At 41.5% G+C, this 13694-nt stretch overlaps 1 protein-coding gene across 1 annotated transcript in view; it reads left to right on the plus strand.

Annotated features, from left to right (window-relative positions):
- Nucleotides 1–13694, plus strand: part of lamc3 (laminin, gamma 3) — a 128896-nt gene that overhangs the window by 40332 nt on the left and 74870 nt on the right. The window contains exons 5-6 of the mRNA XM_074617126.1: nt 9066–9254; nt 10235–10352. Of these exons, the coding sequence (XP_074473227.1) occupies nt 9066–9254; nt 10235–10352 (307 nt within the window). The remainder of the gene's footprint in view (nt 1–9065; nt 9255–10234; nt 10353–13694) is intronic.

Consider the following 13694-nt stretch of genomic DNA (forward strand, 5'->3'; position numbering starts at 1 on the left):
GTGATGATGTCACCCGGAAACCCGTCGATTTTCATGCACAAGAGTTGTGAAATGTATTGAAAGTAGTTGTCAGCATAATGTATTATTTTTCAACCTTTTATACAAATTTTGAGTTTGAAATTGGAACAATATATTTTGACATGACTTCCCCTTCAGTCCCGTCCACATCCAAACCCTATCCAGTACAGCACAGTACAGTATACTGATCATCTGTTGCCACATTGTGTTTCCACCCTAAGGATGTATCTTGAGCAGTGTGATAATAATCTGAAATCTGCTGTTTCCCTCCCAAAATGCTAATTGGCACCTGTCAACAGCCTTCCACTTACAGTAAGTGGAAGTCCTTTCCACCTCAACTGTCACATGGCTGCGTCCACATGATCCGCATTACAATTGCGCTCCATGTAGCGGAGTCTGGTCTGTGTAAACTCGACTACCTGCAGGCCACAAGGAGTCAAGAGGACAGAGAGTGCACTATAATCAATGATATATGCAAATGGTAAATGGTCCTGCACTTATAGTCTGGAAGACAAAGAGCTTTGCAATTTGCTTTTCATTCATCCATTCATCAAAGGTACCACCAACTCAGGCTAGCTGGAACTCAGGCTAGCTGGATTCAGCATGATCCCTCATAGAGCTGGTTTATTATCACTGCTGGTGTTCTGCTCTCTTGGCTAGTCCGACATCTCATTCGTCCAGCAAATTAGATGTAAAAATGAGAAATTATTTTGCCTGCAGGGATTGTGATCCCTCTCTGCAATGCATTCTGCAACAATACTAAGATATGATTCATATAAAGGGCAGAAGATAGTAAGATGGTGAATTGCATCACCTCTCGTGCAGGTGAGGTGAAGTGGCGACTTCCTTTAGCCTCCAAAAACCAGGCTTTGCTGCCTGCTTAATCTCATAATCCAATCAAAATTAGAGCTGTTTGTTTTGTCACTGATATTTGTTTTTATTACCTCCGAAGGTCTAGGAAGGAGGTTATGATGTCACCGCCGTTGGTTTGTTTGTTGGTTTGTTTGTTTGTTGGTTGGTTTGTTGGTTTGTTGGTTTGTTGGTTTGTTGGTTGGTTTGTTGGTTTGTTGGTTTGTTTGTTGGTTTGTTGGTTTGTTTGTTGGTTTGTTTGTTTGTTTGTTGGTTTGTTGGTTGGTTGGTTGGTTTGTTGGTTTGTTGGTTTGTTTGTTGGTTTGTTGGTTTGTTTGTTTGTTGGTTTCTTGGTTTCTTGGTTTCTTGGTTTGTTTCTTGGTTTGTTTCTTGGTTTGTCAGTTTGTCTGTTTGGAGGATAACTCCAAAAGTCTGTGATGGATTTGAATGAAAGGGGTGTAGCACAATGAACAATCCATTAGATACCTTTAGACACCTTTAGATTCGTAGATTTAGTTTTTTCACATTAAACTCGGTGAAATTACAGTTGAGTTGGACCACAGCACACTTGGTGATTGTTGGAAAGAGTAACAACGATGGTTTAGGTGAGTTTTATTTCGTTTTTGTCCAGTTTGAATGAAGTGTTTTACAATGCTCCGCTACGTCCAGCTGATCGCAACATAAACAAAAATACACTTGAATGATGGCGCAAGCTGCATGGAGAGGGGGGGCAATGAGCTTGGTGGAGGTCTGCGCTCTCCGAGTGCCAGGTCTAGTTCTAACTGGTTTCATTGACCACCAAACTTCCATAATTCCAGCCTTTTTGCTATCCCCAATAACATAAATCAAATATTCATAGTTTGGTCTCACCTATTCCACTCATTCCAGCTAATACATAACCTGGGCTTCGCCTATTATTGATATTTCATCCTTTCACTAATTTACATATATTTTCATGTATGACATTATGTCATTTGGTTGGTAGTTCAGGAAGTATTTGCATCGCAATAGCTGATTTCTGATGGTTTCATCACTCAGCGGCGACGGCCGTGGCTGGAGGCATTATGTTTTCGGGTTGTCCGTCCGATTGACCGACCCATCTCGTGAACGCAATATCTAAGGTACACCTGGGGGGAATTTCTTCAAATTTGGCACAAACGTCCACTTGGACCATAGACTGTCTATAGGAAGTGGACGTTAGTCACCGTGACGACACCCATTTGTTTGCGAACTGCCACTTTGAAGCCTCAAGTTTGGTATGTTTGCCATCCCCATCTTGGTTTTTGGCTGTCGTCATCTTGGCTTTTTGCAGACAGAAGTGACACGAGAGGGTGGAGCTAAGTACAACCGAATGCTGAATTAGACATTTTTACGCAACCAAAATGTTGTTTTCATGAACTGAAAACACACATAGAGAGCTGAGCCTTAAGGCAAAGCTCTCGATCTGCCAGTCAGTCTTCGTTCCTACTCTCACCCTATGGTCATGAGGGTTGGGTCATGACCGAAAGAACGAGATCGCGGGTACAAGCGGCCAAAATGGGTTTCCTCAGGAGGGTGGCTGGCGTCTCCCTTAGAGATAGGGTGAGAAGCTCAGTCATCCGTGAGGGACTCGGAGTAGAGCCGCTGCTCCTTTGCGTCGAAAGGAGCCAGCTGAGGTGGTTCAGGCATCTAGTATGGATGCCCCCTGGGCACCTCCCTAGGGAGGTGTTCCAGGCACGACCAGCTGGGAGGAGGCCACGGGGAAGACCCAGGACTAGGTGGAGAGATTATATCTCCACACTGGCCTGGGAACGCCTCGGGATCCCCCAGTCAGAGCTGGTTAAAGTGGCCCGGGAAAGGGAAGTGTGGGGTCCCCTGCTGGAACTGTTGCCCCCGCGACCCGATCCCGGATAAGCGGTTGAAGATGGATGGATGGATGGATGGAAAACACACTGAAAGGGTTAAAGTTGTAAGACCAAAACACATGGGCAACGCCGTGGTAGTGACCTGTCAATCACCAGGTAGCCCCGCCCTAAAGCATCCCCTGCTTTATGGTCTGTCTGACTCTAAATGGGACCATCATTTACTAAATGAACATCATGCTGTATTGAAGAAGACTTGAAACTAGTGATTGAGACCATAAACTCATGTTTACAATGTTTACTGAGGTAATAAATCAAGAGAGAAGTAGGCTCATTTTCTCATAGACTTCTATACAACCAGACTTCTTTTAGCAACCAGAGGAGTCGCCCCCTGCTGGCTGTTAGAAAGAATGTGGCACTTCTGCACTGGCTTCACTTCTCAGACCCGGGGGTTTCCCACTGACTTGGACTCAAGGATGAACTGATTACAATTTGGTGGTCAAAGATCAAAGAAGACCTCACACCTGGCCCATTGTCGTGAGCAGGATATCTCAGGAACGCCTGGAGGGAATTTCATAACATCTACAACAAATATCAACTTGGACTCAAGGATGAACTAATTTGAATTTGGTCGTCAAAGGTCAAGGTCACTGTGACCTCACAAAACACATTTTGACCGTAACTGAAGAATTCATATGCTAATTATAACAATTTCACACAAATGCCGAATAGGATAAAATGACGAAGTGATGATATTTTGGACAAACGTGAATGTAAACTGCAACTTCACTTCACAGGCATACATACTGATTTTACATAGTGCTACTATACCATACTGCAATAAGTGTTTATTCTGGGCTGTAAGGGACTGTGTGCTGTTAAAAGCACTGGAGATATTGAATGAACATGGCTTTCACTATGTGTCCAGGCTAATCTCCATAAGGCAAAGCCCCAAGGAGCAATATTAGGGCAACGTCCATGCCTATATGGGCTTGATATGCAAATGAAGTCCTTGAAAGCCCCTCAGCAGGAGCCTGAAGTGCTGTGGGACCAGCCTGTCGAGAGAGGTTAGTGCCACTGGCTCATGGTCACTGAAGGCACTGGGCCGTCCCTTTTCCCACACAGAGACAACGCAGGAAATCTTTTTTTTGTAGTGGAGACATCCACTTACAATGAAGTTGTACAGAATCTGTAGTAGTTTAGGATCCTTGGCTTTTGGTGTCCTGTCTTACTGACCACTGCTACCAAATAAACCACATGTATGACACAGGATAATGAATGTGTGACCATTCATACCAGACTGGTTTCACAGGTTGTCACCATTAACACCAAACCTGCCTCCTAGAAATTACATTACAAATACTACGAATGTCCTTACACACCTTATGTTAGTGGAGGAAGTGCCACCTTTGCAAATGTCTAGTATATAAACATAGTCTCTAGGAGACAAGGTTTTTAACACAACAACCATTCATACAAATCAACCTTAAGCTGATCTTGTATAAAGCTATGTACGAAAGTCACATTTGAGTTTATTTTCTCTACTTGCTCACCGTCGACAAAAAAATGCAACTACCACATGTCAATATAATTGAGACAAATTGAATTTATGGCTGAGAAGGCTGCAGGCGACCACCATAGTGTTGTATTCTAAAGCATTTCTATTGTAATCCTGTAGATTTCTCATCCAAAAATGTGTGAGGCATAATATTTTAGGAGGTGGCTCCATCAATCACAGGAAAAAGTCTTTTGCGCACTATTGTGTTCATACTGAGTGTGGAGCTAAGTCTGCCTCCTTACTTGTGTGGAGTGATGCACAGACTGAGGAAAGCATGTGGAAAGGGTGGTTGTGGGCGGGCAGACCTAAATATGGTCAAGATGGCCAAATGCAGGACTGTGGAAAGGATTGCAGAGGTCTTTGTGTTGCATCTGTTGAGAAACAGCTTTAAAGGTCACATATTATACTCCATTTAAACTAGTTATTATAGGTCTCAGACACCTCCAAACCATGTCTCTGAAGTTTTTTTTTCAAAAAAACAATCAGATCATGCATTCCAGCATGTCTCTATAACCTCTGTTTCAGCCCATTTCCAAAAGTGCTGATTTCTGTGTCTGTAGCCTCTGTCTCCTCCCACTCTGCTCTGATTGGTCAGCGTTTTCTGTCAATCAAACGTCCTCAACAACAGCGTCACCCTCCCCCTCCCTCCCGGAGAAGCGCTCTCTGAGAGAGAGAGAGAGAGAGAGAGAGACAGAGACGAGTGGAGAGATAGCAGCTAGAATAAAGTTTATAAACCACTTTAAAGTTTATAAACCAGAAACTTCACCCAGCGCACGTTACCGGAGGAATCTGATCAGAAATCGGCGACACATGATGAACATCTGCGGTCCAGATTCCAGGTTTTCCTGACGGTTTCTCTCAGGTAAATAATGCTGTTTATATCTCTGTTAGTTAGCTCAGTGTTTACCTTATGCATCAACTCTGTAAACCGTAAACATACACTCTGTTTTACGTCTGTCTTTACAGATCCATCTGTGAGAAATGACCGACAGAATCATCCCAGAGGAGAGCAGACAGCTGAGAGCAGATGGCTCTGTTTACATGGAGATACAAAGCTAACCCGGTAGCATGTAGCTAACCCGTTAGCATGTAGCTACATGCTAACGGGTTAGCTACATGCTACCGCTATGACACGGTGTGTAAACACAGCGACCATCAGGGTGGAAAATAGAAGATGTGAAACAGTAGTCAGTTCATTATTTCTGCTAAAAGATAAATGTATGGAAGATCAGAGTAATGGTATATTATTTACAGTAGTAGCTGTCTCTGTGTTACCATGACTACAGACCACCGGAGCTTAGCTTACCATAGTTTACCAGAGCTGAAGACTTTCTCCTGTACCATGTTAACATAACTAACTAACAGGTGGGATGATTACAAATGCTGTGAATAATTAATATTGTCATCTGTCTACTCAAATAAAGTTTGACTGTGAAACAGAAATGTGTTGTGTTGCTTACAAGTCACTATTTACTACCTGTAATCTGCTACATGCATGACATCAAATATATATAATATATAAATATCATCTGTTTAAACAGTAATTACATAAAGCCTTTGTGAATGAACATGTTATATTTAGATGATGGGAGTACATGAAGCCTGTTCTGCTGGTTCTTGCAGACTAACTGTAGGAGCTACTTTGCTCAAGTTAGGTTGAGGAGGAGAGACAGTGACGCGCTGTGGGCCGGGGTCAGCTACTGAAGGTTCTCTCTGGTTCGACCAGGAAACCCTCACGTGACTTGCATTGTCTAATGACGTCAAAATACAAGGAAAAAAGCGAATTTTTTTTCTGCACCCATTTCCGGACAAACGGAGGAGGAGAAAAAGAGAGAGGATGGTCTTTTATGATACTATGGTGGCCTGTAGACACACTGGGGACAGATATTGATGTTTAAAAGACATGGAAAAGTGCATTTTGCATAATAGGTGACCTTTAAGTGATTTGCTCTGTCTCAGTTTCCCTCTGCCATACTGTCTGTGTGCACTGCTTGTAGCAGTCTTCATCCCACATACACCACCTTTAAACTGCTCTGCTACACTCACTGTTCATTTTAACATTAGTCTTATAATGTGTTTAATATAGGGCTGTCAATTGATTAAATGGATTAAATTGATTAAATTAAATTTTAATTAAATTGTCCATAGTTCAATGTGATTAATTATTAATTATTAATTCATTAATGGCACATTTTTTATCTGTTGAAAATGTACCTTAAAGGGAGATTTGTCAAGTATGTAATACTCTTATCAACATGGGAGTGGACAAATATGCTGCTTTATGCAAATGTATGTATATATTTATTATCGAAAATCAATTACCAACACAAAACAATGACAGATATTGATCCAGAAACCCTCACAGGTACTGCATTTAGCATAAAACAATATGCTCCAATCATAACATGGCAAACTGCAGCCCAACAGGCAACAACAGCTGTCAGTGTGTCAGTGTGCTGACTTGACTATGACCTGCCCCAAACTGCATGTGATTGTCATAAAGTGGGCATGTCTGTAAAGGGGAGACTCGTGGGTACCCATAGAACCCATTTACATTCACTGATCTGGAGGTCAGAGGTCAAGGGACCCCTTTGAAAAATGGCCATGAAAGTTTTTCTTCACCAACAAGCTAGTATGACATGGTTAGTACCGATGGATTCATCAGGTTTGTAGTTTCATATAATGCCAGTATCTTCACTCTAGCTTTAAAACTGAGCCGCTACAACCTCCGAAAGATCGATTGCGTTAATGTGTTAAAGAAATTAGTGTTAAAACAAATTTGCGTTAACGCGTTATTATTGCGTTAACTTTGACAGCCCTAGTTTAATGGTTTGATGTCTTTTCATTCAAGATAAGAGGTTGATATGGCATCAACATCAAAGGCTGTTAATGTACATTATATCATTAGAAATACACGTATAGAGTCATAAAACACAGTGGGGAAAGATCCAAAATATTTCTAGTCACATACCTATTTTGCAGTTCAGATGACCAAACAATGAACCAAATGACCAAATCAAAACAGTAAAAACAAAAAGCTTAATAAAAACTGGAGCCGCAAGTAATTAAAACATTAGCAGATCTACTTTTGATCTTGCTGAGAGGGATGGGAAGCCAGATGTTCAGATTCTACTGGAGCACATTTCAGGATGAAGGACCATAATTAAATAAAGTCATTGTCCTCGCTTCGGTTCACACATGAAGTAACTGTTGACATAACCTATTGATAGACCTAAAGTTCTGTGAATAAAACATCATTTAGAGATAATTGTTAACTTATTGAGGATAGCCTGGGAGTATCGACATTCTCCCGGTATAACAGTATACATCATGGATTACATCACATTTGATGAGATGTTGTCAGGGTCAACATGATTTTGTGCCACGAAAGGAAATGCAACAGAGGCTCAGGCTGTTGACAGTACTGCCGCCTGGCTATCAGCCAGCCTGGCACCATAAAGATAGAGTGGATGGGAGCTGACATGTAGAGCCGGCTGGTCCTATTTGTGGTCTATTTGCCCACCAGTGCCAATCAGAAGTGAGTCATGCTGCGGTGACTTTCTATGTGTTCTATGTCAGTTTGTGTCAGATGCTGTTGCCCCGTGAGCAGAGAGGGATTGCAGATGTGATAACGAAGGCCTCAGCATTGGTCAACAGGTGCATGTTGTGTTCAAAAGGCCACTCGTAACAGTGCAAAGGCTCAGTATCTTTTCATTCCATCCATCAGAACTACACTGTAGCTTATAATGAAGAACTAGAGAATTATCACCCTGGCTTTTTAACGTCTTTAGCTCATTGTTTTGGTTTTTCAGCAGATGGATTTATTAATAGTTTGGCTTTTGAAATCATGCTAAAGTCACCCATCTGCTATCATAACATCCTGTGGTTGGTTCCTTTGCTTTCACACCACAAACAAACTGCACCTGAGTCCGGTTCGATGTTTGGTCTGCACCGGGGTTGAATTGACAGCTTTCACACCAGGCCAAACAAAGCTAGAAGGAGATTAAATATTGGATTTTTGAATGGACGCTAGTGTTGTTTTCTTGTCTGCTGGACGTGTTGGCTAACCGTTAACTAACATGTTAGCCATCAGTGGTGTTATGGCCTGTTGCCCGTGTAGCCAAAAAAAAAAAAGAATACAAGTTTAATGAATGTAACATTAGTTAGACCCAAATGAAACAAAAAACCTCTTTATGAAATCCTTTTAAAGTTGTTCACCATCAATCCCAAGTTAGTGACGTGTTGGGTTTTAAAAGCAACTGGTGATATGTTTTATTTAATCTTTGAAATAAGTTGAACACAGCTGAGAAGCTCCTTATTAACAGGAAGGAATAATCATATGGTTATTGCCGACACAACAGAGAGCTTGATTCATAATAAAATGGGCAATTTCACCTAAATCCCCCCTCAGGGTAACTGGTAAACTAAGGAGGGATTTGATGGGAGGGTATGAGAGCTGTGATGGTGTGTGTTATCAGCTGAGTAATTTGCTCTTGTATAAACATGAATTACTGTTATCTAAGTGCCCCCTGACAGCCGATTGGCTCCTCATTAGGCCTGTGTGAAATGAGATTAGCAGCGAGCCTCTAAATTATGATCCAATCCCAGAACACATAATCTCTCACACATATACGCTCCCTCTGTCTCTTTCCTCCATCTATTTCTGTCTTCTCTCTCTTTACCTTGTTGCCTCCTCTGCCCACTTCTTCCCCTGTGATTGCTCTTTCCTTGTTCTTCACGTCTCTCCTCACTTGACCTCTTGCTCTTCCTCTTTCTTGCTTTCTTTCCCTCGCCCGCAGAGTGTAACTGCAGTGGGAGGTCAGATGAGTGTGTGTTTGACATGGAGCAGTACCGGAGCAGCGGCAGTGGGGGGCGCTGTGTGAGCTGCAGAGACAACACTGATGGGCCCCATTGTGAGCGCTGCAGAGAGAACCACTACAGGAGATCTGCTGAAGAGCCCTGCCAACCCTGCAACTGCAATATTAACGGTAAACTCCAGATGCAAAAGCCGTCATTGTTTTATAAAAACGTAAAACCCTTAATTACAATCCATGCAAATATCAATTACTCACTATTTTAGTTTTCTCCAGCATGAGGAAATGTAATTATGGTTAAATTGGAATGCTGTATTGGCACAATAAGGCACCATAAGCAGGATTTAGCTACAGACAAAGAGGACTCATAGGATTAATTGTTGCTGTTTTTATGGCCAAATGTTTTAAAATCATTATTAACATTATACTACTCGACTACTGACTTGCCTGAGAGAAGAGTCTTTTCTGGTTCATAATTTATACAATCTTGTTCGTCTCATGTCTTCCACATCTCATCAGATTTATCCTCGCCTCAGCTTCCCAAATGACCATTAAAAAAAAACATGACTGCTGTTACTGTTGTAAACTGATCCAGTTGACTCACTGAACGTTATCAATGAAGAGACTCATTAAACAGAGTCTCATTTTTGGGCTCTTAATTACACCATCATCAAGGTAAAGAGAGAGAAGCAGACAAAGAAATGGACAAATCCATCAGCAGTCTTTCCTATAGAGTGGAAGGTGATTGCACAGAGTTGTTGGAGTCCATTATATTGATCAAAGGTTATGGCAGACTCCATCAGGCTTCCTTTTCTCTCATGTCCACAATACCCCAGCTGGTCTTTTTTCTCCATTATCTTAAGCTACAGTATGTCATCTGCAGTGTGGTTGCAAGGTTATATCCTGCTCCTCCAAGCTCCTCTCCGGGGGTTTGAACAGAATTCAAAAACAGGTATTCAGTTATCCCCGTCATGACAAATTATTAATGATACATTGATCCATTTCATGTAATTCACCTTATGGATTCTGTAGGTTTTTTTCCTTCATTTTCTTGAAAATACTCCCCGTTTCCCTTTTGTCCTCCTCCCCTGTGTCCTCTTTTCATTCTCCTTTCTTTTCTTTCTTCCTGCTGATCCGTCTGCTGTCCCTCCCAGGTTCAGTGAGTCTGCAGTGTGATGTAGAAGGAAGGTGTGCGTGTCGAGTTGGCGTGACAGGGGAGAAGTGTGACACATGTCGGGCTGGCTTTCACTCGCTTGGTCCTAGTGGCTGCAGGTGAGCAACACGTGCACACACAGATTCACACACAAAAAACAAAGCAAAGACTGAAAGGATGACTAAAGAAATGGTAAAAATAAATAGCCCTGTTAAAAGAGAGAAGGGGTTAATAGAAAGAAACAGGTACAACAGACACAGACTTTGGTTCATACATCTTCCCTGTTTTGCAGATCTAACTTCCCCAAGCCTGAATTTATCAAACTGCAAAACAGCCGTAAACAAGACGATGCTCATTTCTCTATGTGACACCACTGTGAATTAGTGACCTTCTTATCAGCGAGTACCAGGATGATACACTATCAAACTGCTAACAACCGTTCTAAAAAGCAAGCCAACCCAGAGCACTGTAATGTTCTGCATGGAAACATGAACTTAGTTAAAAAAATAACATTTAATTTAATCAAGATTTCTGCAAATATCTCAATCAGACTCAGCACAGAGTACTTTATTCATGTCACCTCTAAAAGTCCTACGTGTCACTGCCTTCTGCCTCTTTTGGTCTTTAAACACGTATATTTAATCAATTGTTTAATCAATATTATCATTTCCTTACAAGAATTAATGTCCATTTCATCTGTCGTGATCAATCGTTGTGGTTCCATACTGCATTTCATGAAGCAAACTTATTTGTCTTATTCATTTTAGTTAAGTCTTGTATCACACAAAACAATCTGATCTGATCAATCCACCAAATGTCAGTTAGGGACTATCTGGTGAACATACCTGAACATTTAGCAGCTAGAGAGACACATATTTGCCTCAAGAGTTGGTGGAGACCAAACAGGGCTAAACAGAGAGTGAGTATTGGACTTAGAGGAAAAGATAGACAATATTAGGCTTCTTGGAGATGAGCCAGGCCTGCGCACAACCGATCACATCGGTTATTTATATAGCACTCAAAATGAGTGCTCATTACAAAGTGTTTTACAAGGCAGACATAAAAAGAATAAAGGATAGAATAATGCCAGATACACGCACATTTCCATATATAATAATTACAAACAAATATAAATAAATCTGAATGTGGTCTGCAAACTACAAGTAGCCTACGGATTGAATCTAACAGGATGTAACTACTTCTATGACTTCCTGTATATTCTTTGAAGGCTGCTGGAAACTGTCCGACTGGACTGCAGCTTTTTGTCGCCGTCCCCTCCTCCCCCCCTGCTCCTGCTGCTGCCGCCTGATCTTGTCCACTTTCCAGGCGAGGTGCAGTTCATCTCGAATGAGCCTACTATGTCAGTGTTGTGTTTACAGCATATTTCTGCTGCCCCCCGCCAAAAAATCATCTATTGTAGGTTTAAGAAGTAATTCAATAATTGGAGGACAATGCAGTATGTTTTCCCTTTCCAATTCAATGTTAAGACAAATGACAACCTACTGGCAAATATCCTGTCATGCTGACTCAAGCCTAGAAAGTATCAAATTAAAAAGACGCTGCTTTGCTCACAACTTCCCTCCTCCTGTACGTCACGGTCAGTGCTTTGGTTGGTCAGCCAGCCGTCCTGACCAGGAGAAGAAGATCCCTCAGAACCGAGCCAGACACCATGCGGGGTGTCTTCCACCTGTTACCATGGTGACCGGATCCAGCCTCGCTGCCTTCAGAAACTTCAGAGAACAGCTTTAGCTGCAGCCAACCCCAAGGACAAACTTAGCCTCAAGAAGGCTCCTGCTTTCCAGTGTAATGCATAATGCTTTAGTTAGAGAGGTTGGTGTAGTCTAGATTTACATAACATTATCCCATGTTAGTCTGCTTTTATTGACCCAAGCATCCACAATCTCTTCTTACTGTCACCAACTATTTATTAGTAAGCTATTTATAGATCATGAATAATTCAACTTAGTAATACTAGCTAATTCCAGTGTTTTGCTTTATTTATGACATGAATTATTTAGCATCTAGCCAACAAATGCTTCTATTCATTTAAAGAGATATTGTTTGGTGTTTTCTTGCAGAGACAAATGAATCACTGATTAGAAACAAAGATCTCATAATTGTCAGATTGATGGCTGATTGCAATTGTTCTCTATTAATTGAGGTGGCGCCCTGAATAAGTACAAAATTAATATGTCTATTGAAGTATTGTTTTTCTATATTTGTACTTAGCTGTGATTATGATTGTTTCAGTATGCTACAAGAACGAGCTCAGCGGGTATAATCCCTAAGATATGAGACTGATTTACCTCTGAGGCTTTGCACACTCACACACTCGGTCTGGGTCTGGGCGGGGGACGGGGGGGGGGGGGGGTTTGCATCCTTTGTTGCAACTTAAAGATCCTTTGACCTGCTGCAAACATTTTGATGATGAAATGCACATTCCAACTTTCTCTGAGAGCTCTCCTACTGAGTATGCATGCATATGAGCCTGCATGTAAATGTCTATATGCCGGTGCATATGTGTGTGCGTGCGTATAAGTATGTTGTAGTATTTATATTCATAAGAAGTCTATCCTAGCTCTCCCTGACCCCCTCAATCTGCCGAGGGAATGCTAAATTGTGATGGTGTTGAACCGCATATCAATTACTGTTTGGTGTTAACATTATTTCTCAACCACTAACTGTGGATACTGTGACAACAAACAGTGGATTAACTGTTGATCAGAGGAGTAGAAGACAGTTTTAGCTGTCGACGAACAATGTTAATATTTTTCCTTGTGACTTTAAAGCTGCTACAATCTATATTTTTGTATAAACAATGGATGAAATGACGTGTGAAAGAGGTCACTCATAGTGACGAACCCACAGAGAATTATTAGTCAAGTCAGTCAAGTCAGTTATTATTTATACTGTATAGCCCAATATCACAAATCACAAGTTTTCCTTGTCGGGCTTTACAATCTGTCCAGTCCTTAGACAACTCTGCAGTTTCCCTCTAGTGTTTAGGTTCAGTCCCACGGCTCTCATCAGCTCTGTTTCCAGCCGCAGTAGACATGTTCTCAGCAAAAAGCTCTAAGAAAACCTTTGTATGCTTCCTGTCCAGCACCAAACAGCTGACAGACAAAGTTGGTGACTAGCTTACGAATAGAATGGAGCATTTAGCAGCTAAAGAAGATAATGGATGTTTTCATATTAGGTACGATTGATTCGTAGCGTGCCCGAGTACCATTGCTCCCCTCTCATTACGGCTGGAATTGGCACAAAGTGGGTCTGAAAAAATAATAATGCCTGAGCAACGGAAAAATGTAAACACAATACAGCGTGCATATTATTGACATATTCAATTTTTGCCAAATCCGTCAGATATACAGCAAACACGTCTTTCTCCTTAAGAAAAGCAAAGTGAATTGTCCTTCTTTTAGCGAAAATATCCCGTCCAGCTAGCGACAGAAAGTTCCACC

Source organism: Sebastes fasciatus, chromosome 19 (assembly GCF_043250625.1).
Source record: "Sebastes fasciatus isolate fSebFas1 chromosome 19, fSebFas1.pri, whole genome shotgun sequence".
Taxonomy (NCBI): Eukaryota; Metazoa; Chordata; class Actinopteri; order Perciformes; family Sebastidae; genus Sebastes; species Sebastes fasciatus.